General features: G+C 40.6%; 1 protein-coding gene across 8 annotated transcripts in view; it reads right to left on the bottom strand.

Annotated features, from left to right (window-relative positions):
- Positions 1 to 26985, bottom strand: part of thsd7ab (thrombospondin, type I, domain containing 7Ab) — a 159451-nt gene that overhangs the window by 32079 nt on the left and 100387 nt on the right. For all 8 annotated transcript variants that reach the window (XR_004332373.1, XR_004332371.1, XR_004332370.1 and 5 more), the window contains 9 exons: positions 25510 to 25776; positions 18547 to 18731; positions 17338 to 17471; positions 16382 to 16535; positions 14264 to 14405; positions 9974 to 10089; positions 9276 to 9393; positions 3870 to 4015; positions 1440 to 1614 (listed from right to left, as the gene is read on the bottom strand). Coding sequence is in view for 3 of the 8 variants with exons in the window: in XM_032518005.1 (XP_032373896.1) it covers positions 1440 to 1614; positions 3870 to 4015; positions 9276 to 9393; positions 9974 to 10089; positions 14264 to 14405; positions 16382 to 16535; positions 17338 to 17471; positions 18547 to 18731; positions 25510 to 25776 (1437 nt within the window). In the remaining 5 variants the exon portion in view is untranslated. The remainder of the gene's footprint in view (positions 1 to 1439; positions 1615 to 3869; positions 4016 to 9275; positions 9394 to 9973; positions 10090 to 14263; positions 14406 to 16381; positions 16536 to 17337; positions 17472 to 18546; positions 18732 to 25509; positions 25777 to 26985) is intronic.

Here is a 26985-nt window from a genome sequence, read left to right on the forward strand (position 1 = left end):
TGTGTGTGTGTGTGTGTGTGTGTGTGTGTGTGTGTGTGTTTTAATCACCCTTGCTTTTATGTTTCTATGTGTATAAACTGTACAAATAATAATAAAACACATTTGAATTGAAGGGGTCACAGCTTCTATTTGGATTCACCTTTCTATTTCAAGAGCAGGTGGTCCAGGTGCCTTCCACGTAAAACATAAAATAGTTTCTGACAGCAGTGCCTCTGGCGCTTCAACAAACAAGCTAACAGGGTTTGCTGGTGGGAGACCTGTGAGGGATCATATTTTGACAAGTGCACTAGTATTTTACACCCTTTATGTGATACGTCTCGCTGTGAGATGAAAATAAGTAGCTTTTGATTTCTATATCAGATACCTTATAGTAAGAACTGTACAGAAAATGGGTAAAACTGGAAGTAAATATAAAACCAAAACTTGGGTGTTGAGTACAATGGAGACTTACTGCCTTGGCAGAGGAAACTAGAGGGCTCTCTGAGTTGCTACAGGCAATAAAATACAGTAGCTACCAGTAAATTGAACTCACATAAAACAGCACAGTTATTTAAAGCATCTAATATAATATAGTCCATTTATTCTGCCTCCAGGTAAGCTCCTACCTCTCACTTTAGAGGTCATGAATAGATACTCAATGCTACTGTTACAATACTCAAATCTAACCTGTAACAAAAGTATTTTTAGTGTATTTTAGGCTGCTTTGCGAAATAAATCAAATCTGTGTTGACTTTGTAATGCATCGCAAAGTGACTTCTGTGTTCTGCTGGTTGAACCTGAGAGCAACTCTGCAATGCAAAACAGAATTGTAATGAATTATTTCCAATCTACCCCTTAATTATTTTTTTTTAAATTTGATTTGTCCAATGCTCAGATGTTCATGGCTCCACTGAACTCTGTTAGAAAATGGTGTACAGTACAACAGATCGATCAACTGTTACGGGAAAACAGATACAAGACCCAGAGATTTGACTACACTGAGGCACAACCACAGATTTGACCGAATTCAGCAGCTAATGTTACTTTTAACTAGCCTCTAACCCCTCAAAACCATGTGCTGTTTTTAAAAGAGGCATGTTCACATAAAGCATAATAAAAAAGGAAAAGAAGAATGCCACTGACCCAGGAACTCAGGTAAAGGATATGACAGACTGGTTAAAAAGATATCATGTTTGTATCACTGCCATCGTTGGTGTGGCAGAGGACGTACTTTTTGTGGACATTTCTGATTCAACATTTAAAGTAAAGGCAGAGGAAATCATTTATTTATTTTAGTCATACTTTTATTACAAATATTATTATTAAATAAAAATAATGAATGAATCGTTGTGTATCCCGATACAAATGTATTCTCTATCCTGTGTTTGGACATGACTTTGCAAGGTTGCTCATACAGCACAGGAAGCTCAAAATAACCATATTTTGAACAGCAGTATTACCTGGGCAGGGAAGTGTACAGGCCTCTTTCAGGTTGATCTGCTTGTCTCCGTCGATGGCCAGCTCCAGGCTGCTGCACAGCTCTTCGTCCACCAAGCTGCTTTCACCGTTGCCGGAGCCGTCCGACACAAAGCAGGACAGGTTTCGGTAGCGTATGCCATGTCCACACACCACGCTCTGACAGGACAGGAACACCACGGAAGAAAAAGGAGGATGATGAGGAGTTATCACGGTGAGAGAGGGGAGTTACAGGAACCTACAGTACAGCTACTTATAGCTATGGCTGGAAACTTTGTCCGTCAACCATTTTAATTCATAACTCCACTAATAAAAAGATTGCCCAAATTACAATAGAGTGCTGATAATTGTGTGTTTGTATGTTTTAAAGTTAAATATCTATGCTGATAAAGTGTGCTGCCTTTTACATGTAAGTGCAAGTGCAAAAAACAACAACTTATAAAATATTTATGACATTTAAAGCTGTTTAAAGCTTTAATCAGCGACTGATGGATGCACAACATCAGAAGAAGGCAAGAAGTACTATTTATTTACATATTGATTTTCATTATCCAATCACTACCAATCACCGTGGATGAGATGTAGATAAAGAGAGCTTAATCAGGAGAATCTTCTTTAAATATGGTGTCACTTAAAAGGTTATACTAATTAACTGATGGACAGTAAGGTTTCTGAACATACAGGAGTTTTACGTTTTCAGTCCAGATTCTGAAATCAAAGGAAAAAATCACTCACACATATGTAATTAAAACCTGCACAAAGATGCTAATTATTGTTTCTTGTCTTCAAGCATTCTTCTTGGCATGGATTCATTCAGTTAATCAACAACAACAAAAAAGATTCTGCCATGTCTTTAGTGGACATAAATCACTGCTAGAGATAACTCAAGGGTTTCTGTCCTGTTGCCTCTGTGCTGTGTGTGTGTGTGTGTGTGTGTGTGTGTGTGTGTGCGCGTGTCTGTGTGCGTTTGTGTGTGTGTTGTGTGTGGGCGTGTCTTTGTGTGTTTGCGTTTGTGTGTGTGTGCGTGTGTTTGTGTGTGTGTGTGTGGTGTTTGCGTGTCTGTGTGTGTATGTGTGTCTGTGTGTGTGTGTGTGCGTTTGTGTTGTGCTTGTGTGTGTGTGTGTGTGTGTGTGTGCGTGGTGGGTCTTGTGGTGTGTGTGTGTGCGTGTGCGCGTGTCGGTGTGCATGTTGTGTGTGTGTGTGTGTGTGCGTGTCTGTGTGTGCGTTTGTGTGTGTGTGTGTGTGTGCGGGTGTTTGTTGTTGGTCATTGTGTGTGTGTGTTTGGTGTTTGTGTGTGTGTGCGTGTGTGTGTGTGCGCGTGTCTGTGTGTGTGTGTGTGTGCTTTTGTGTGTGTGCATGTGTGTGTGTGTGTGGTGTGTGTTGTGTGTGTGTGTGTGCGCGCGCGTGTGTGTCTATGTGTGTGTGTGTGTTTGTGTGTTTGTGTGTGTGTATGTGTCTGTGTTGGTTGTGTGTGCGTGCGTGCGTGTGTGCGTGCGCGTGTGTGTGTGTGTGTGTGGTGTGTGTGTGTGTGTGTGTGTGTGTGTGTACGTGTGCATCTTAAAGGTCATTGGCTGGGTGGAGCTGAGGTGCCATGATGCTAACTGGGAAAACCTCGCCAGTGTTCCTGAGTTATTTTAGCCTGCCTTCCCAGGCGCCAGTGTGTCGGTCCCTTCAACCCTCACCAAGCGGATTGCTTCTTTGTTGCACTTCCTTCTTTTGTTTTAACCTAAAAACCTTACGTAATTATCATGTGTAACTTTGATCAACTTTAGCTTGCTATTGCTAAGTTTGACTTGCATCTCCCTTATTTCTTGCGGCCCAAGAGCCGGTTGTGACAGTCTATTGTACTGACTGCTGCTTTCCTACTGCTGCTGCTTGGCATACAAAGTATTCAGTTGATTATTGGACAGAGAGTTAATTAAGAGGAACAAGTGACCTAAATGAATTATAAGAGGTGACATGTCTCCTTGTATTCCCATGAAACTACACCCATGCTTGCAAAGTTTTTTTAATGTCTTAAAGCGATGCAACAGACTGCTTTAATAATCTGACCGGGTGGCACACAATTCAAAATAAAGTGTAACGGCTGCCAAATTTCTTGGCGAAGGTATCGGTTTACAGTAATGTACTAGCGTTAAAAGTACATTAGATTGATTTTTACTGTCCATCTCACAAAATAACTGCATGCGCAGGGATTTGATGGGGTTGTTCATCAATACTAAAGACTCCATTCATTTTTACAGGTGTTGAGATTTCTGTCTTTTCCACATTTTGGCTCCAACTCATGTGTGTATTGATCTCAGCTGAACCAGGGACCTGTTGAAGCTGCATTGATTGCAGCTCAATGGGATCATTAATATTTATTTCCCCTGGATTATTTTATCATGATATACTGTTATAATTTATTGACGCACCTCCACCCGACACTCGGACCAGGGGCTGTACTTCCAGCGGTAGCAGGGTCGGACAGGGCAGGGCTTCCACTGCTCCATCTGAGAAGGGCAGGGCCGGCCGTCGCCCTGAGAGGCCTGGACCACTGACCGCTGCCGCCACATCTTACCTGTAGAAAACACACAGGAAGTGATATCATCAGTGTATTAATATTCATTTTCCCTTTGACATTTGTGTAGGTTCCTCTTAGGTGTTGTTTGACAATAAGCCCAGGATGTGTATGCTATGGTTGCACTGGTAATTGTTTGCAAATTACATTGTCCAATCAAATAATTAGCATTTAGGCAGATAAATTAAATACCACTCAATCTAGAAAGACAACAACAGGGTCCTGTCCTGATATTGAAACTTGAATCTTGTACTTTACCACTATGATAAATATGAATGTTCAGTTTTCACTGTTTTTCTTCTGCTAAGCCTAAATTTTGATTTTATTTCCAAAAAACAATACAATTATACAGAATGAAGAGTGGCTGTGTGTTCTGCATAATTAAGTAAATACAAAACTGATTTTGGCACATAAAATGAGTTTTGAATGCATTCAATTAAGTTTCCTATGCAAAAGAGCTCTTCCACTTAACAGAGCGGGCGTTTCTAAACAGCCTGAAACACTGCACATTTTCTCTGCCATATTGATTGGTTCTTGGTCAACTTGAATAAAATGTCTTTTCTTCTACATCAATCAGCAAACTGACTTTAAATAAATTCAGAACATAACAGCAGCTAACACCTCAGAGACTGCTTAATTGAAGTGCATAACTGAAGCTATGAATTAGCTGGATATACACACACATACACAGTCACATACAGACACACACAGTTTAAAATGCAACCTTCCTTTCTTCCTTTTTTAAACAGCCCACTCTCAAATCTCAGAATTCTTTATTTGTTACATATCACACTCTCTTTTTAGACTGCCTAGCCAGCGATCTGCTCACCTCAGAATACACCTTCGCCAACCTACGACACCTCTCAGTACATAAAACACAAAATCAGCATTCCCGCACAATCACACACACTGTACAACCTCATATCCTAATCCACACACACAGACCAAAAACACATCAAATAAGGTCCCCTCTTGCTCCTGAAGCCTTTCTTAAACTTTTATCTTATTATTTATGATTAAGCAACTATTGCTGTAGCAGCTCATCTCTAAAGCGCTCCCCACAGCCCTGAGGGGCAGGAAGATGTAATGGGACAGAATCAATCGTGTGAACCGCCAGGAACAACAACCAGGCACCACGAGGACACATTCTCACCGGTCATTTGGGAAGTCTCTAAAATAAACACTTCCTCTCTTTTGCTTTTGTGAGTTTTTCTGGGCAATGCCTCCAGCTACGCATCCGATTGTCTAAGCAAGTACGTTTTGCTGAGCACGCATTTTTGTGCTCAGCCACACCATGCTTTAGTACTTTGGTGTGGAGTCACGGACATGTACAGAAAGATATTGATGCAATAGGCTCCTAAAAAACAAACCTGGGACAAAATAGCATACTCCTTACCACCTATACCTGTATGTTTTTTTTAACTTGCCTCTTACTGCTTCACATTCATACATGTATACGGACATAATCTGTCCCTCAGTATGGGGAAAACTAAGGAGGTCATCATAGATTTCAGAAGGAACAAACCCACACGTACAGTGGTGTGAAAAAGTGTTTGCCCCCTTCCTCATTTCCTGTTCTTTGCATGTTTTTCACACTTAAGTGTTTCGGAACATCAAACCAATTTAACAATAGTCAAGGACAACACAAGTAAACCAAAATGCAATTTGTAAATGAAGGTGTTTATTATTAAAGGTGAAAAAAAATCCAAACCATCATGGCCCTGTGTGAAAAATGATTGCCCCCCTTGTTAAAACATACTAAAACTGTGGTTGTCCACACCGAGTTCAATTTCTCTAGCCACACCCAGGCCTGATTATTGCCACACCTGTTCACAATCAGGCATCACTTAAATAGGAGCTGCTTGACACAGTAGTCCACCAGAAGATCCTTAAAAGCTACACATCATGCCGAGACCCAAGAAATTCAGGAAACTTGAGAAAAGTAATTGAGATCTATCGTCTGGAAGGGTTATAAGCCATTTCCAAAACTTTGGGAATCCAGCAAACCACATGAGAGCCATTATCCACAATGGCGAAGACATGGAACAGTGGTGAACCTTCCCAGGAGTGGCCGGCCGCCCAAAATTACCCCAAGAGCGCAGCGCGACTCATCCAGAGGTCCACAAAAGACCCCACAACAACGTCCAAAGAACAGCCGGCTGCAGGCTCACTTGCCTTAGTTAAGGTCAGCGTTCATGCCTCCACCATCAGAAAAGACTGGGCAAAAATGGCCTGCATGGCAGAGTTCCAAGGAGAAAACCACTGCTGAGCAAAAGAACATCAAAGCTTGTCTCAATTTCTCCACAACACATCTTGATGATCCCCAAGACTTTTGGGACAACATTCTGTGGACCGATGAGACAAAAGTGGAACTCTTTGGAAGTGTGTGTCCAAGTATATCTGGCGTAGAAGGAACACTGCATTTCATAAAAAGACATTATACCAGCAGTAAAATATGGTGGTGGTAGTGTGATGGTCTGGGGCTGTTTTGCTGCTTCAACCTGGAAGACTTGCCTTGATCAAAGGAACTATGAATTCTGCTGTCTACCAAGAGATCCTGAAGGAAATGTCCGACCATCTGTTCGTGTACTCAAGCTGAAATGAACTTGGGTCTGCAGCAGGACAATGATCCTAAACCCACCAGCAATTCCACCACCGAATGGCTGAGAAAAACAAAATGAAGACTTTGGATTGGCCTAGCCAAAGTCCTGAACTGATCTATTGAGATGTTGTGGTATGACCTTAAAAAGGCCATTCATGCTCGAAAACCCTCTAATGTACTGAATTAGGACAATCTGCAAAGATGAGTGGGCCAAATTCCTCCAGGACGCTGTAAAAGCCTCATGGCACGTTATCCAAACGCTTGGTTGCAGTTGTTGCTGCTAAGGTGGCCCAACCAGTTATTAGGTTTAGGGGGCATCACTTTTTCACACAGGGCCATGATGGTTTGGATTTTTTTCACCTTTATAATAACACCTTCATTTACAAATTGCATTTTGTGTTTACTTGTGTTGTCCTTGACTATCGTTTAAATTGGTTTGATGTTCCGAAACACTTAAGTGTGACAAACTGCAAAGGAACAGGAAATGAGGAAGGGGGCAAACACTTTTTCACACCACTGTATACCTGTCTACATTAACAACTTTCCAGTTAAAATTGTCAACACCTTTACGTTCTTAGGCATCGAAATTTCAGACTCCCTCTCATGGTCATTTCATATCAGCTGTGCCATTGAAAAGGCACATCAGAGGCTTTATTGCCTGAGGTGTCTCAAGACATATTGTATGTCCCTTAACATTCTACAGAACTTTACCGCTGTACAGTTGAGAGTATACTGACAGGCAACATTGCAGTGTGGTTTGGCAGGGCTACTTCACATGACCTTAGGCTTTTGACAAAGGTGGTAAAACTGCAGCTAAAATCATTGGAGTTCCACTTCAACCGCTCCCAAACATTTACTGGAAACGCAGTTCTAAGAAGGCACTAGGTGTTATGCAGGACTCTAGTCATCCTGCACACAATCTCTTCTCCCACCTTCCATCAGGGAGACGTTTGCAGAGCATCCAAACGCGCACATCACGTTTTAGGGATAGTTTTTACCCCCAGGTAATAAGGCTTCTGAATGATAGTACAACGGGAGGATGGCTGAAGTTGGAGCTTAGTTACTATGTTTACTGTGCTTGGATGTTTTTAAATGTTATTTTTTTTAATTATTACTTATTAACTGGTGCTGAGAAAGTGCCAATGCACATTGTATTTCATTGCTGTGGTACTCTTTATTAATATGCAAATGATAATAAACTTGAGCTGAACTGAACAATTATTACTTGGGGCTTCCAAGTAAAACCGTCTTCTAGTGCTGAGTATCATAAAGTCGAATCTGTCTAATTAATTTACTGTATTTCATTCTTTAATGTTACAAGCAGCCAAGGGACTGTCATCAAAAGGTCACACCTGTTACTCAGATGTACTCTAATGCGGGGGTGGGGGGGAATCAGCAAAATGTCTTTTTCTGTAGGGAAAGATGAAATACAGTATAATTAAATATTTAAAGTATAATTATATATTTATATTGCAGTCAGAATTTATCTCACAACTGTTATGTAAGTGATCAAGATTTTCTGAGCTACATCAGATCTCATCCCATAGAATATCAGTTGGGTCCTAATCAGAACCATAGTAATTAACCTCAGGTCCGCCTCTTTACATAATCACACTACATTAACACTGTAATTGCCATCTACAGTACTTAATGACACTGTCAAGTTTATTCCACCAGGGGCAGACATGACCCTTACTGTTGGACATATTAACTCATTAATTTGTGCTTTGCTTGTGTGTGTTTAATAAAGGAGAGATCATACCAACCAAATAGCACACTGTATGTCGCAAACCCCAAAACACAGCGCTTAAAAATCCGTCAAATGTTCAGCAAGAAATAATGATTAAATTGTAAATAACGAACAGCGGCCAATGCTGAATGTAGTAAACATGTATACAAACAATACAGGATTAAAAAAAATCCAAAAATTAGCTTTGCAAAAGGTTCACGTGAAAACAAACATGTGTGTTTGACCTTTTGTCTAAAGGAAGACTTTACAGGGCACCTTCACATTTTCTGAGGCCATCTCATTCCACACTACCTGTAAGCACCATATACAGCGGGTATCAGCTTGTTCTACACTAAGTGAAGTATTTAAACCCAAGACTTCAGACTCAAAATTAATTTTGAGAAATGTGACTTATTCTGTGCAATGTCTTGCTGCACAGCATGAGCTTGTACTACCTGAAACACCTGTAGATCAGTGCAAATTCAAGAAATTGATATGTTTGTCCATTTAAGACTAAGCTCAGCCTGGCTAATTAAGCATCATCTTTCTATCACGTAAAAGCAGACTAGCTTTAATATGGTTAATGTTTTATTAATCGTCCCTGAGCTTCTGTCTTATGTGGCTCTTTTTGTTTTTTTATGTTGTACCTTTGTTTTATCTGGCTTTTGCTTCTACTGTATTTGTATCTAATTAATTGCCCATGAAAAGTTTAATATACAGTAAATACATATCAGACCGTTGTAAGATGATGCTTTAATAATGATGAAAAGGTGACCAAGTGAAGGTGTCTTGTTAGTAAAAGGTTACAGATTTGTATTCTTTCTGCCAGTGAGTCCTGTCAGTTCTTTGATCACACTGGAAATTGCTCAAGGTAAAAATGTCAGCTAAATGTCAACAACAGTGTGTACAATTTGAGTTGATATTGTTACCTTCTAGTCCGCACGTCTGTGAACAATCTGACCAGGCCGACCACTCCGACAGCTGACAGTTGACGGGACACTCAACCACACAGGAGATGTTCATCTGCCACCTTTTCTCCAAATTCAACTGCAGCACATGTAGGAAATGAAAAGGGTAATTCATGACACATCGCCAAACCATTCACAACACAAGCGAACAATCGCGGCACAGCCAACTCAGATCTGTTACGACAGCAGCGTGACCTCTCAGCACTATAACTCCCAGAAGCCTGTGTTCTGGCAGGGGACAGACTGTGCTGGGCAGCATCAGGCCAGCAAGGTTGGAATATCAATGTTGCTGTGAAAGCCATTCTGACATAATGAGTTTTTGTGAATGAGCCAGATGATGAAGTGGGCTAAGGGTTAAATATCTGTAGGGATGGCTCTACCACAGCCTGCCGGCTACAATTACAGGGAGCAGAGACACATTATTAATGAATTAAACGTTCAGCCTGAAGCAAGGACAACAATCTCTGCATGGGAATACATCTGAATATTTCATGTTGGTAGGAGCCTAATAGTACTGGAAGGGTACTACAATATATTGTAATAATGAGTGACGTGATTAAGTCCTTAAGACAAATGAGTGTGTCAAAGAAAGAAAGTAAAAACTGAACTAACCAAAATGATTAATAAGGAGACACTTGAGGAATTTTTGCACATCTCACCTCCTCACAGAACTTTATATCGACTGATTTGCCGTCGCTGCGAACACAGTCGAGCATCCGGGTCTTGATGCCGCTTCCGCACACAGCGTTAGGACTCAGCTGACATGTACTCCAGTCTGAGGAGAAACACAACATATTTACAGTTATATTTTTGCCTGTAAATGTTTTTTAAAACTGGCAATATAAATGCGTCAGAGTACTTAATAAAAACATGCTTTACAGCCTGTAGATGCCAAGGTAAAATACCAACAACACAGACAATCTCCTACAACTTAGTATTGGTAATATTGTTCATAAAGTACAAACCCAGCTGTGGGGGATAAGGAAGAAGGAAGAGGGAGGGATGGGCGTAGTGTAAGCAACAAGGGTAGAGGGACAGGACGAATCAAAATGTTTTTGCAACTTGTATTGTATACAGATTTGAGTTGTAAAATGATGATTATGCAATCAAAAAATCAATTATACAAAAATAAAGTACATTGTAAAACCACACAATGATGCCCAGTACGACCACATTCTTCTAGCCTGAGCATCACAAAGTTGACTTTGTTGCTTTTTCTGTATGGTTCTTTCTTTCAATACATGGAAAATCTGCTGATTGTACTTGGACGTTTTTTTGTTTCTTGGCCAGACTCTAATGACTGCCTTTAATTCTGGCAAATGGTACGCTAAAACCAGGTGGAGAAGGGCATTCTGAGCTACAGTACATCAGATCTAATCAGACAATAATGAGTAATACAACATAATGAGATAATAACTCAAAATAAGACACTAAAAAATCCAATCTATTGTCAACAAATTTTGCAATTCTGCAACTGTAGGGAAAGCTAATTTTCCAACATTGCTAATAGCATAGCTTTTACGTATTTTGAGGAAAGTCCAAGTCAAATTTCAAGTCATTTGAGACATGCCTCAAGTCCAAGTCAAGTTACAAGTCCTCACAAGCACATTCCATGCCAAGATGTCTTTCAAGCCTCAGTGCAGTCAAATCAAAGAAAGGTCTCTATTTCTGTGACTTAAATCCGCATTAACTGATTTTATAGCCACATAAAAGTATTATCAACTTACAAGTTGATATGGCAAACTCATTAGCAAACAATTGCTTATTTGCACATGCAGCAGAATTGAAGCAACAATAGCATTAATTTGAAGTTGTTTCTGCCCACCTGAGGAATGAACTGTGAGTCCATTATTCACTCTCCTTTCAGCATTTTTTCGCAATATCTAAATATCTGGCTTTTTAGCTTCTAAATGCTCCAATATTTTCCCTGGAAACAGCTGCCTGCTGTGTCTGACAATGACGCTCATGAGAGCAATGAGAGTAAACAACAAAAACAGAAAATGTGGCTGGAAAAACAAAACAATGTGCTGAAAGACACTGACACGTTCCTTAGAGCGGATGGGAACTGATTTGGGTGATCATTGTCTGTGAGTTCACTACTACCAGTGGATACTGTATATCCAGGTGATCCATTGTTAATGGGAAAATATTGATAATAGCAGCTTTAACTATGATTAAGTCCAAGGTTTGTGGCCAACATTACATGCACCTGCAAAGAACCAAAAAAATGATTGTATAGATCCTCTCATAATTTATAATATCCCCACTTGATGAAAGAAATGCAGACAGGTGATACTTTTAAAACTGGCTTACGTGTTTGTACAAGATGAGCTGTAATGATGGTTGACAACATTTTCCTCTACTAGCAATCATGTAACTGTTAAACCCCAGAATTCACTTATCACACCTCCAATTCACTCATCCCACCTCCAATTCGATTACATTACAATAAGGTAAAGAGTTTGGCAGGGGTTGCTGTTGATTTTACCAGCCTGGATGCAAGCTGAGTAGAAAAGCAGGTAAGAGGCAGAGGCAGTCATGATTTAGACCAGAGCAGGAAGCAAAAGCAGAGAAGCATTTATTCAAGTCTAAAGGAAGCACCATTTCTTCAAATGTTCTGCTTCTGTTGTTGGATGTTTTGCAGTTGAAGCAGGATGATGTGACTGGATAAAACACAAAGGAGACGCTTTTCCAAAGTGTTCAACTGCGTCAGCTGTCACAAATTCTTTACACTTCAGAATGAATAAATCCCAGACAGAGAAAAACAGCCATGATGTGTCTCAGCCTTTTAAGGTTGAACACACAGAAATGCCTGTCGCACCATGTTGCCTCATGTTACTTTGAAAGTTGTTTGGCTCAAGGTTTAATATGCTGATATATATAGGGTTCCAGAAAAGCAAAGGTACTAGGATTTGTATATAAAATATCAATAATTTCGTAGATATTTAAATGGTGTATTAACAAAGTGCAGCCATATCAATTTTACTACCTGCTACGTGTCTGACATAAACTAAAATTATCAGGCCTTTACTGCACTATGGATAGATCTTTCAGGATGGGCGTGCCATGCATATAAATGAACTACTGTGGGCTCCCAGATGACTCAGCAGAATGGCGAGGACGCCTTGTGCTTCCCAAACTGCAACTTTGACTCCAGCTCATTGCCTTTGTTGCATGACACACTTCCTCTCCCTCTGCCTTCTATCCCTTCTGCCACAAAACTCCAAACACCAAATGCCTTAAAATAATCAGTGTGTGTGTGTGTTTATGCTTTGTTGTGTTTGGAGTCAGACTCTAAATAGCTTCTGACTGGCTCACCGTCGATAACACATGACTACTTTATCAGCAAAGAGGTCATTGAAGGTTTATAACAGCTCACTTAAATCCAATAAATCTGGCTGCCATCAGTATCTTTTCATGCCAGCATCATAAGCGAGCTGTGTCGCCAGGCAGTCAGATTTGAGTTAAATAACCAGGATTTAAAAGCAACATCAATAAATGTTTTCCCCAAATAAACCTCACCATAAAAATCCAGAGCTCTAAGAGGTTGAACCTTGGCCCTCCCCAAAAAAAATGATTCTCAGAAGTGGCAAGACAACGTTTTATTCCAGACAGGGTGCAAGCGCCTTTAAAACAACAGCTTGAATGCTGTTGTTAAAAACACACTGTAACGACAGGGAGGCTGAAGTATCACTCATGAAGTGTGCCATCTGCTGACAAAGATGAGTGGCTGTTTTTAGCTGCAGTGAGCTCGATTTCAAGCTCGACTCAGGGAATTGTGTCTCCTTCTGCCGAGGAGCTTTGTGGCACTCTTGGGACTGAAAAGAGGTAGATGACAACAAGAGAGAGCGGCAGTAAGAGACTGACTGAGAGAGAGAGAGACAGCAAAAAAAGGAGAAAAACTAAAGGCAGGAGCAGCTTGGATGGATCAACAAAGATAAATAAAGTGCTTTACCCAATAATAATCTCTGCTCGTATACTATGTACATATACCCTGGGATGCCTGTATGCCACTGTGAACCCAGCAGTAGGGATTATATGTTACGTCTCCCGATGCCACAACACAAAGGGAAGAGAGAGGAGAAGGGTGGGCCTGTTGAGAATGTGGGGCAACAGCAGTGAAGGCAACACAACAAATCCAAATGAAATATAGGAATGTTGCCAGTCTCTCCTTTTTTATTTTTATTGAAATAGTTCGCTACAGTATTCAGGATGAAATATGAAAGAGAATTCTCTGTGAAATGTGATATGAAGGTTTGATATCTTGCAGATCAGAGAGGGAAGCTTAGGAAGGCTGCTATCTCAAGTCTCTACGTAATTTTGGAAATATGTATGTATAAAGAAGCTGAAATATATATTTTTAAAACTAACAATGTAGGAAATGTGTATGTGACAATAGTGTGACCTTGTGAAAGAGAGAATTATCAACTGTATCCGCAGCTCCCCTTGGCTTTAGTGAGCTTTACAACGTGTTTCTGCTCATTTAGCTGCTTGGCCCACAACTGTGCTATTTTGGTTCATTTTCCTTAAGTTCATTGGCTCATTCCCTTAAGTGTCGGTTTGACAGCAACATATATTGTGTGCCCATTCATCCCTTCAACCTTCCTTTAAAAAGGGAAGGTACAGTAAAATACAACAAAATATTAGCCTGGGATCGGAGAGGAGTTTGCAAAGAGCAGCTGTGAGCACAAAAAAAACCGCCATTGACGTTACATCATCATTAGACAACACAAGGTTGGTAAAACCTTGCAAGTTTACATCTGTTCTTCGATGAAAGTTGAGAAACATGCGTCCCAAAAACCTGCTCCGTTCAAAATACAAGCCACGTACAGTACCGTCGTTCTGGGGAGACAGACGTCCGTCTGCCACAAACAAACTGTTTCAGTGACCCTACAAAGACAAGTCTGTGACTTCTTTGTGACGGTGCATCATTTGACATTTCCTTTTACCTGTGATGTTGTAGAAGTAGTTGAAACAGTTGAGGTTTAGGCTGCAAGGCTCCCTGTCAGTTGTGTCTGGACACTGCCTCCCCACAGTGGGCGACCGGAGGGTGTATGCCGTCCGCACTCGATTGTTGGTTCTGGTACATGGCTGCAACAGAGACTCCATATCAAAAACTGTACACAAATGTTTATAAAAATGCATAAGCAGTTTGTATTGCAAGAAGTGAATACAGACGTATCATGGAAAAAGGACGAAGCCTCAACGCTCCTGCTGACACTGATGAAGATATTTAAAGAGCGCATATTACTTTTTTTCTCGTCTTTTCTGACCTATACATCTTGTTGTAATGTTGTATAGTCATGTTTAACAATATCAAAGTGTCAAACAATGAGGTTAACAAATTTAAACGTGAGCCCTGCATGCAGCTTGGGTTAGCCCCGCCCAGCTCTGAATGCTCTGATCTCATTGGTCTCATTGGAATCTTTGAATTTCCTGGATTTGTCTACGTCAATGAAACGGACTGCCCTACATGGTCAAGCTGCTCCAAGCTGTGCCGTTCGGAGGTCTTCTGGAAGATGACCAATCCCAACAGAATGGGCTTGGCTGGAAGGGTGGTGAGGGGGGGCAAAGGGGAGGAGGAACCTAAACCAAGCTTTCAGAGTAGCTGCAGAAAGTACACAGATGACGGTAAGAGTTTACCAATGATCTACATAGTTTATTGTGTGGTGAATCATGTCAGGATGTCCTATAGGACTCCTGAATCAAAAACTAAGACCAGAAAAGTAGTATTATAGCTGTTCTTTAATAAACATTTAAGGAAATAAAGGTGAATTTGCCACTTCGGGATTATTTCCATTTTATTGGGCAACAATTCATTAAGATTTCTTATGTCAAAACTTTGTCCAAAGTCTTTATAGGCCTTGTCCTTGAAGGGATGTTTTATTGTTGTATTTCTTAAAAAATAAAAATAAATAAAGATCCTTTCCATTCCTTGGCATTCCTCGAAAGTAGAATTAGATTTTTTTCCCAGCAGGTGGAAACAAACGACACGATGGTATGGTAAACCACCAGAGTCTACACATTCATTGGCAGCCTTTTGAATAACTCTACCGCTCGCACAATGAATAAATGATGTGAAAGGCCCTGCTAGAGCCAGTGCACACTCTAGTACGAGATTGGAATTGTGGGAAGTCGGTGTGTCAAGCACTTTGGGAGAGAATGGGGTGTGATTAACAATGGCCGGGGTACTGCTGTGAGAACAGCAGGTGAAACCAGAGCAGTTAAAACGGCATTTTTTTATTTATTTTTTACCACGAATAGCAGTTGTCAGGAGCTAAATAGGATGTTCTGACACCTAACATGGTTTTGAAAAAACAGGAATGAAAATTGCATACATACTGTAGCCTGTATGTGTGTGTGCTTTGCTGCTGTGATTAAATCAGGGGTAGGTTTCCCTTTACAAAACTCAATTTGCAAAGTCTTCAGATTTTACAGCCAGTTGGTAAAGAAATCTCAGGTCATGATTTAGAGGGAGATAACCACCAACCTTTAGGGTAAAATGAACATTTATGTACAAAAAATGATGTATATTGAATAGCTCACTAAATAATCTTATCATAAATCTTTTTCTGAAAATATATAACTAATTACTTCCACTGTTTGTAGTTGTCTGCCAAATGATGATCGCAAGCTATAGGTAACATTTAAGCCAGCTTTGTGGCTTTGTATGCCACTATATCACTGCTGGTGCAGGGAGTTTGTGTGTCACAAAATGTAAAATTGAAAACCAATCTTTATCATAAATCATCTTCCTTTCCTGCTGAATGCAGTGAGTCAAGTGTGATATAGACGATATCTATACGCCATTTTTCTCCTGTTTCCCAGTTCATTTATCTCCTTTAACCATCCTTGGTGGACGAGAAATAACCTGTTGACAAAGATTCACACACTGCTCGCAGTAATACATTGCAGCTACGCTTTGAAGTCCTTGAGCCTCAGAGAAACTATTTCTGACAAGAAAAAGACATCAAGATTAATCTCAGTGGGCTACACAGAAGTCTGATGTTCCCATATCTGTGTCAGATGGCTGAGCTGCTGCTCTCTGATCTGGGTTCAGCTCTCACCAGGCTGCAGCGGCTCCAGGGGCCCCAGTCATTGAGAACGCAGTCCTCGGGGCAGGGCAGCCGGCTCTCCCTGGCCCCAAGGGGCATTTCCTCCGGGTCACACAGGTAGTCCTCCACAGACTCCGACGGCCCGTCTATGGTGTTGAGCATGCACCTGTGGGATTGGTGGGCAAACACTGAATTTGATCTTATTTTAGCTGCTGTTATGCTCCAGAGAACAATGGTCAGACATTAAGTTTTAACTGGACATGGAGGTGGTAAATACATTAGGTAACGTATGTGTGTCAGCAGTGGGGTGAGTCACACAGGCTGAGGGAGGTCAATATTACGAGGAAACAAAAAATATATCTTTTTTTAATTTGGTCATAGCAACAGAATCTTTACTGGCTATAGAGGGTCCATGTAAACACAGACAGCAGGAGGCTGAACAATGACTGGCTGAATGAAACCCTTGAAAGTACAAAAGTTGCACCCTTCTTTTAACTTGTATTATTTTACTTCTATTACAAACAATCTAATTACAGTTGTGTGAGTCTAATATAGTCTAATTACAGTTTGTGTCTTGGCATGTGCAAAACATAAATCCAAAAGTTGAGTTCCACCCGAAAGGATTTGGCAGCGTGTCGGTTGTTGACTGTCAGCTGAACCTTGTTAGAAAGGTTAGCCCAGATGTTTTGCATGTCTTTTTTCCCCCAAAAAAACATTTTTCCAAAACACTTCACACAACGTATTCATATTAATTTGAATACAAATTAGCATGTGTCATCATTAGTAGGAGTCTGACAGCCTGCGACTGCTGTAGATTAATCACTTTTTTTTTTCTTTCTGATTAATTAATAATAATGAAAACTAAACTAAAAAGTACCAAAACCCAACATCTTCACATTTGACAAGTTTTGACATTTCTGCTTGAAATGATTATATAAAAACAGTTGGCTAGACAGTGTGAGAGATACCTGACTTTTCTGGTCTGGACGCCTTCACCGCAGTTCTCTTTTAAGTCCACGTTGCTGACTTTCCACACACTCCATGGCTCAGCCACCCACACGTACTGATTACAGTCGCTCTGACACGGCACCACCTCATACACCTGAGGACAGAATTATCTTATTTATGTGCGTTCCCAACATGATTTAAAGTACAAACAGCAGCAAGTCAAAAGTGGCAGATTGATACTTTTACTTCTGGGTTTAGCTAACTCATCATCATACTCATAAAAAAAAGAGAAAAAAGTGGCCTCTATAATCTATATTTCTATAAATATTTTCTGTTAGTCCTGTGACTTTGTCAGTTAAGTTTGCCCAATACACAGTGATTCTTTGAATCAGCTCTCTGAGGTTTAACTCAGCCAACAAGATTATGTCTGCCCCCAGAGCAGCTCTGCCTCTGAGAAATGTCCGTGCAAAAAAACTCCAATTTGATAGTACCTTGTTTACTTACAGTGAATATATTGTGACTGTTTACAGCTATCTGTCAGTGACCCACTGACATCGGTGACACTTAACATCTGCGACTACATTTACAAATAGCTGAGGAAAGCAGCTCTTACCTGGGCCTGTAGCAATGAGTCATATCCAACAGGCATTGGGGTAGATGAAAAGAAGACAGACGGATTAATGAGCACATGCCAACTGTTCATATAGTGCAGAAGCTACGATTAATGCAATATTCAAGAGGACATAATCAGAAAAGCCTCTGGCATAAATACCTGTGTGAATTTAGCAGACACACACACACACACGTAGATCAACTTAATCTGCATCTACTGATACTCATGGGTCTGTAAAGAATTTCATTTTTGCAAATCATGGAAACCTTAAGGAATCAACTAGCACACGTTGGGGCATTAATATGGTGAATGGGATCCATTTATAGCCCCCAATGCTTTTGCACTGTCTCCACTCCACAAAAATGAGAGCACCAATAAAGAGGGGATGGTAAAGGTAAGCTCTGCAGACTCAAGCTTATTATTCATTAATAATTTCTTTCTTTCTTTCTTCCTCTCCCTCTATTCAGTGTTGGATATGTATAATGTGAATCAAACTTGCCATAAGCATACATATATTGTAGCTCATAAAAAATTAAGCATCACTTGTGAGCAGAAATCTGTTTTTTTTTTTCATTTATTATCTCAATCTCCTGAGCTTGAGCTTGAGTTTCAGCACCTGTACCTGGTTGATGTGGTCCAGTTTGGGACACGGCCGGCCACCGTTGTAAGGTTTCTCTCGAAGCCATTTGGAGCGAACTTTGACCCCGCTGCCGCACGACTTGCTGCAGCGTGACCAGTTGGACCATTCACTGAGTTTGCAGTCTGAGGGACAGGGGATGATGCATGCCTCCTCAATATAACCTGGTAGGAAAACGAAAAAAGGAGGTGTTTTGCAAGAATTAACAGTAAGTAGTCGTTAAGCTGGTGCTTCTGGCTTTTGTCTTTTTTGTGAAAGGGTTGATTATTTGTGCATACGTACATATCAGAACTAAAACTGAAAGACAAAATGACGGTTTGCTACTTTACAGTCTGTTTCAATGAAGGATTAGACAGCGTACAGTACGGTTAGTAATTATTTCAAAAGGTAAAAGCATAGACACCATAACTGATTCATAAGATATAAGCTTTGAAATAAAACCTTTATTCTCTCTGTGTCCCACCAGCATGATCTCAGCCTCTAGGTTGGCACTGAGTGCTTTAGAGAAAAATGGCATGGCAAGAATTTCATTTTCCTTATCTAGTATGAAACTAGATTTGTCCTAATTCCCCAAAATTTGTTTTTCTTTTCGATCAAACAAACGGGTACTAAAGTTGAAGAACTCTGTAAATGCTAGATGGGGAAAAATACCCAGCTGTAAGAGCAAACCATTAACCGATTTTCACAAACTAATCTAAATGCACTTATTGATTCTTAGCCCAGTGGAATGAAAACAGGTTCGACATTCAAAGGCACAATTATATAAAAGTCTACCAAAGCAGTGGTTGGGTATGTCAGTAAACATTATTCAATCTAATTTCACACAGGGTCATGTCACAGTCAAAAGGGCATGTTTTAAGAATCTCACTCAGCATGTTTCTTTTTTCTTTTCTTTTTTTGGGGGGGTTCTTTCACCATCTTTGGGCTTTATTTTCTCTGCTTCTGCCAGTGCACACAGACCAAGGTTCAGTCGAATATGTTGAAATGATTTCACTACTCTGAACTTTTGTCTGACATTACAAAGATTTATTTCACTTGTTGGGTGAAAGTCTGTTAGTGGACAGAAAGTAATACCTTTGTTAGGCTTATGTAACAGTGCTGGCCTGTAAATCAGTTTAGCCTTTGATTAAGAAAATCGATGAGGTGAATGAGCCGGGAAAGTGGAGTGTCTCACTGGGTACGTAACCCCTGCCTCTTTCTGATCAGGGCTCTTTCATGAGAGACATGTGGTCCTTTATTGACTGACGGGTTTCCTGAAAACACACTGAACACGATTTTAGATAACATGTTTCAGAGGAATCCCACAGAGGCTAGTCCTCACAAATCAATTTAGTCAATGTACTGTATATATGGGAAATATATATATCTATTTTTTTTTTTTACCTGGGAAAAGGTTGGGGTTTGTCTTTAAGGACAATGTTTGCAGACATTGTCCTTAAAGACTGACCTTATCAATCTGGTGAGCAAACCGAAGAAACCACCCGAGTCCTCCTAGAGTTAAAGTAATCTCACACTCCTGTGAGTCATTCCAGCCCGAAAAAAAACCCAACATTTTATTTAGTGCGCTGTAAAAGTTTTAAACTACAATCCAGAGTTGTTGAATGACAGAAATCTGTTCAGACTGAGATCTTAACATCGTATTGGTACAGACTCTCTCCCCCTGTTCAAAACCAGACTCAAAACCCACATCTTCCAGCCTGCTTATTTGTATATACACTGTTCTGTCATTTTTTCATAACTGTTTATACTTTTCTGTTCCCTGTATCTGTCTTTTATTGTCTGTAAAGCAACCTTGAGTGCTTAGAAAGGCGCTGTCAAATAAAATGTATTATTATTATTATTATTATTCAAAATGAATGTAACACAGACATGTACAGTACAAAACAGCCTGTTGAACGTTATTAGGAGCCCCAAAACAAGGATTAAAACACTTAAATACACTAACAATGATTTATAACAACCGAAATTAACAAGAGTTAACTTTGGATAACACTTACTGAGATTTATTATAACATGTAAATTACTGTATGGATCATGGGTTTAAGGTTAAGTTGCTAATACAACATTTCAGCTCTGGGTAACCTTTATCAATCATTATATCTGCTGAACTATAACATTTATTTGTCAAACCAATCAGATTTAGTTAACAAAGCACAGCGACACTTCATCTGCATCATCTTCTGGTCAGATTTCTTTCCAAATGGTCTTGTTATGAAGTCATATTTTTCAATAAACAGTTCATAAACCTTTGTTTGACTCGTTTATTGCTGAACCCAGCCATGATGATATGATGCCACGCAGTCACATCCTGCGCCACCCACCACCACAAGTAAATTCTCAACCTATGGGAAACACTGTCCTGGTAGCACTTTGGCACCAACCACATACGCAGTGAAATAATATTGGCATCCATATACACGCATGCACACACTCACACTTGTGCTTGACCTCCTAATACTCTGTTGTCCCTGAGTCCAGATCAGAGTCTCTACATAAACACTTTGCTGACTTCAGCATTGCCTTTGAGATAAGCCTCATCACCTTTGACCTCCCACTGTAATCTTTGAAGTTGAGTCCAGTCATTCTGAATCACTGATACTGTCACGTTAAGGGCACTCACAGTGCAAATGCTGCAACACCTCAGCCTGCAGGTCACTTGCAGTTCAACAGATATAAACTTGTTTGGTGTCTTACCATGCTCGGAAGGAGGCTTTGTGTTGAGTCCAGGTAGGAGATCACTTATTTTTGGCTTCAGAAGTCAACTTGTAACCTGACACAAGTTCCTTCTGTAATTCCCAAAGGAGTTATAACTGCTGACTGCTTAACGTCACTTGAAATGTTAATTTCAATGCCCAGCCAGCTCTAGAATCTCACAGTGATAATTGGGATATGTACCAAAATTGCCGCTGGAAGTAGACCAGCAACAAATCTACATTTAGTTTATAACACAAGCAAACCGAAACTGTTAGCTTAATCTGTACTTTACAATTATTCACAGCATGGCAATGCTCTGTAGTTATTTTCTCTTTGTGTTGGCACAATGTTGACATTTGAAAAATCCTTTAAGGCAGAGATCTTCAACAGGGGTTCACAACCCTTAGGGGGTCCACGGAGTACTCCAGGGGGTCTAAACTTTAGATTTTTTGAGAAAAAAAAAACATCTTAAGAAATGTAAAGTCTGAGAATATACATTCATATGAATCCAACATAACTGGCCTATTTGTGAAAGAAAAACAAACTTAATTTACACAACACTGATGATGCTTACTATAGGTTGCCACTATTGTAGCCATCCACAGATACATCACTGTGCCTTCCACATGTACTGTATGTTTCATATTAAAACAAAATGTACAAGTAATGTATGAATATCCATCCATCCACCCAGTTTAACACACAACACACTTTTATACAATATATGTAGTAGGGGGTTGCAGCTTCGTCTCTCTTTTCAGCTAAGTGCAGAAGATTGATCACCTTCACATTTGCTAATTTCCCTGAAGCTCCATAACATTTTAGAATCTCTGGCATTCCTCCTAGAAACTTCCTAACTTAATCATATTCTTACTTAAACTTAAAGTTTTTAGTTTTGTAGAAGCTGTTTGAACAAATAAGACAGCAAATGGTTGTTTTCTTTAGACACACCATTTCATGCCATCCAGCCAGGAATAAAGTCTGGCTGAGACACCGTAGGGTTGGCTTCTGAAACCATATTCCATCCGTTCTTTGGGTGGGTGGCCTGAGAACCCTTTGGCTCCAAGAATCATCCAACACTACAGCCTGATTTTAGACCTTTTATACCCCCTGCGCCACAGTCATCTCCTAGGCAACGGGCGCAGCCTAATCCCTGGGTGCTCTGAAAATAACTATGGAGGCTCTATGCTCAGGATGGAGCATAGAGGTGTTAAAGCGGCACCATAGGCCAGAAGGGCCCTTTGACGTACATTACTTACCTTAACAGACAGACACTGAGCTTAGTGTTAAACCTTCACAGCCCACTACCTACATGTTGCAAGACTCAAAACAGCCTAACCTCAATTATACGGCACAGGCTCTTAATGTGTTTCTCATGTTGTTACAGATATGGGTCGTCATGCACTATGAAATCTGTTCCCTGCAGTACTGTTCAAGTTCACTAGTCCTCAGCAAGATGCTTGCCCTCAAGCATTACCCTCTATGGCTCCCCAGAGTGACTGCCTTCCCTCCTACTTTACCACATCCTGCTAAGACGAGGCCAAGGCCCCCTGAGCCATTCTGTAAAATTAAGTCATGGTAAAGGTCAAAGCATCATGGGTCACGTGCAGTCATAAATAAAAGAAATATATGAGTAATGTCACATATACAGTATATATAAGACATAGCAGGGGATTTATTACAATACTTTCCTTGACTACACAATGACCTTGCATAGTGTTGATGGTTCAATTCAAAGTTCAGTTTTTATTGAGTAGATTTTTTTTTTTTTTTTTTTTTTTTGGGGAGACAGAATTAAAAACTCTCCTGGGTGAAAGTTGTGCCAGACCATTATTGGTAGACCAACCAAATTTCAGACTTTGTCCTGAGCTGTAGCTTGGTCTTGACTCTCTAGTCACGACTTGGCCTTGATCATATTGAACATGACCACACACTAATCAGATCTTCTTGTGGCTGACTGCAATTACTGCTGGGAACTAATAGAATCAGGAGTTTGTCATTTGGATGTTACTTGTTTTTTGTGCTGCTGATTATTTGCGGTCAAGCTTGACTTTGATCATTTATATGATGTGTGTGTGTGTTGTGTGTGTGTGTGTGTGTGTGTGTGTATATATATATATACACAGTATATATATATAATTCTCTGCAGTTTAAAATTGTCTAATTGTTACTTGCAGCAACTGTGCAAACTCTGAATAAGAGCACTAATTTATTGAGAACTATTCAGAACAGCACACAACGTTATCATCCCTTACAATATTGACTCCTGCTTATAGAGGAACAAGGCAATCAGAAAAGTGAGCAATACCATATCAACGTGCACTTTTAATGATAATCCCCTTTTTCTGTTGATGTCCTACGGAATATAGAGAGATAACGGTCACACAGTTTGCCTGATCGACATCATAGCCGAGGGCACTGTGTCAGCCACAGAGTCGTAGATGGACCATGTCTCCTCCTCTATCAAGATTAGGAGTGATGGTGGCTGAGATGCAGAGAATGACACAGAAAATAAAGGAGGTAGAGGCAGAGAGAACGAGGAAGAGAGACTGAACGAGAGGGATGAAAGAGAGATGTAATATCTTTGAGGTTCACATGTACTGATGCCAAGCCTCATAATGGTGTGTTTTTGTTTTGTCTGAACCTCAAGGTACGTTTTCTTTTGTCTAAGGTTAATGGTGGCTGAAGATGAATGCATGGATGCACACATGCATAAACTTTACAAAAATTCATATAGGTGTAAAAATACAGAGGCTGACAAAACTCACACAAACACACACAATACCATCCTTACGCCATGCCCTTGTCACACCCACACCCAGATTAACTGACGCATATCTGAATCTGTGACTCACACAAGGATACTAAAACCATGTTTATATATGCACAACACTGATGTATTCATTTGAACATCTCCCGCATTCCATTTTACAGCAATTTCACAACAAGTTTCTGAGCCCGGATTCTTTGCTTGAAGTATTTTGGATCTAAGATAAGATCTTACAATGAGGAGACAAATAATTCTGACAGGAGTGTTCCAGAAAAAGGCCTCCTTACGTGAAATGCAGTATTCAAAATGAGTCGCTAGCCTCCATAGGAGGCGCTTTCATACGTGAACAAACAAAATCCTTCACTTCAGATGAATATTTACCAGGAACAAAAAGTTATTCTCGCATCTGCAGCATTCCAATGAGCTACAGTCCATTTCTCACCTGGAAACAAGAACTCCAGGCTGGAGAGGAAAAAAATAATTTACTGCGCTTCAAGATTTGTACTTCTGTGCTTTAATGCAGATTTCTGTCGGAGCTGCTTCCATCATCCGGGTCACAGGCCAAACCTTAAAAGGTTACTTGACATTTTCTCACTAACCCCTAGTGTTTTGTAGCCATGCACATAGTCTTGGTCTAATTTATCGATTCAACAGCAACATCTCTTTCCATAAACCACAGAACCAACCGGTCTTATTGAAACTATTTATTTAGTAAAAAGAAGTTCCAGTGAAAAATAACTGTATAAGTTATGATACACCGTCTTGCAGCGTGTCCTCAAATCCTTCATAGCTACATTGGAAAATCAACCAAAGTGGGTTGAGGGATCGGAGGGGTGTTGAGGGACTGGCTCTGTGCTCAGCAAGCTCAGTAGCACCATTGGATGGCTTGCTAACACTACAGAGAGTGACATACAGAGCCAAACACAACTTAGCCCAGTGTGGACCAACATTTAAACTCTCTAAATCGACCAAATTAATTTCTTCCTAAAGGCTGCCGCTTACCTCTTGAAAGTAAAACAACAAATCTGTGTGTGCTGTATGGGTTCATTTCAAACAAAGTTAGTTCTGCAGTAGTCTCGCAATGCCAGACCTTCCTCCACAGCGCTGCTCGGGAGGGTCTGGCGAATCAACACAACATGATGAGCCCGATGCCACGCCAAAATAGCCACGGGAAGGGACTAGTTTTGGTGGATCATGTGTACTTTTAAAGGTTGTCTTTGTCGTGCAACAGAAAATGCAGATTGGACAGATAGTCTAGCTAGCTGTCTGGATTTACCCTGCAGAGATCTGAGGAGAAGTTCACCACAGCTCTCATAAATCGACCAGAGTTTAAAATTACAACACAAAGAAAACCCAAAACTGTCTACAGTCTTAGATATTTCACACACACACACACCACACACACACACACACACACACACACACCACACACACACACACACACACACACACACACACACACACACACACACACACACCGTGGCTGTTGCAGCGCAAGGTTTCCACCAGCCTGTTGTCCTGGTCGTAGCACACCATTGCCTGGTAGCGGTAGCCCTGTCCACACTCCTTGATGTCTCCCTGGACCTTCATCCCCAGGATGCTCTCCACTCTGCCCCCCTCGGGCAGGATGCAGTCTGACCAGTTCCCCACTGGCTGGGCGTTGTACTTGTCACAAGGGCAGTACTGGGTCTCACTCAAAGGATACATTTGCGTGTTCTTGCACTTGTCTTTCTTTTTGCTCCTCCCTGAGGAAAGCAGAGGGACAGAGATGAGCAGAATAGCTTTGGGAGAGGTGACTCCAACATGTCGGCTGGTGTTGGTAGATCTCTGTCTCTGTTAGGCAGACGTGGCTTTTAGACTCATTATTCTAAAGGCAACTTGCAAGGCCTTTGGGACAGTTTTGGAGACCGTACTCAATAGATGACACAAGAATAGCTGTTTCACCCTTTGTGTGGTATACATGCATGGGCAGAAAGCAATTCCTGATGATAGATTATTCTGGCAAGATTATTTCCAGTTTTGAGTTTTTTTTATCATGTCAAGCATTGTTAGTCATAGATCACTGTGTTTTTTGTGATATCAAGAGTTGTTTCCAATGCAAATTAGGAGATATGGCTTGGGTGACTTTCTATCCAACTGCCCACAGCAACTTTACCTACAAGGGCAAGTGTTGCCAGCAAGCTGTAGTTCAGTCAGGACCCATTTGTTAAAATAGATTAATTCATCTGCAATTTGTATTTGGAGGTATGGCTCTGTTCTGGGGCCTCCCCACACTTGCATTTCCATGCCCTCCCATTTGCATGTATGGAAAGCCTTAGAGGAGAGCAGAAGCGGGGAGAGCAGAAGTGCAGGATCCCCATAGGGTACAGAACAGAGAAGCATCAATGACAGAGACATGACATTGATTAGGTCAAACAACATGGATTTAAAAGAAGGAGCCGGGGTGGAGGTGGGTTGCAAGCGGTAGCAGAGATGCAGCGAGGTAGGCTGGTAAAGGAGTTTGAATAGAGTGCGCTATTTGGAAATCCTATCAAAAGAGGGAATCAGCTGAGCCATCAGCTGGTGTGCTGGCTTAGGAACTGTCAGCTATGAGCTGAGATAATGGCCTAGCTTGACTCCGTGACCTGCCAGAACCTATGCTTTGCTTCATGTTTGAAAGGAAATCTGTTGTTTTCCAATAAAATAATTTCAGATAAGGTTTGCCAAGTTTATCCTGCATTAGGACCACAGCTGGTTGTGGTAATTGCATATAGACACTAAACTGCTGAGTAGCATGCTATAATCTGTCTCTAAAGGTCATTGTGACCAACATGCAGCAGAGAAGTGCACATTATTATTTTGCTCAACATAAAGATCCAACTTGACTACCCATTTTAAGAAACAGGATTTGTGTTGTTTTGGTATTGTGTTGGACTGAGCAAAGATCAGAATCCGAATCAGCTTTATTTGCCAGG

Source organism: Etheostoma spectabile, chromosome 6 (genome assembly GCF_008692095.1).
Source record: "Etheostoma spectabile isolate EspeVRDwgs_2016 chromosome 6, UIUC_Espe_1.0, whole genome shotgun sequence".
Lineage (NCBI taxonomy): Eukaryota > Metazoa > Chordata > Actinopteri > Perciformes > Percidae > Etheostoma > Etheostoma spectabile.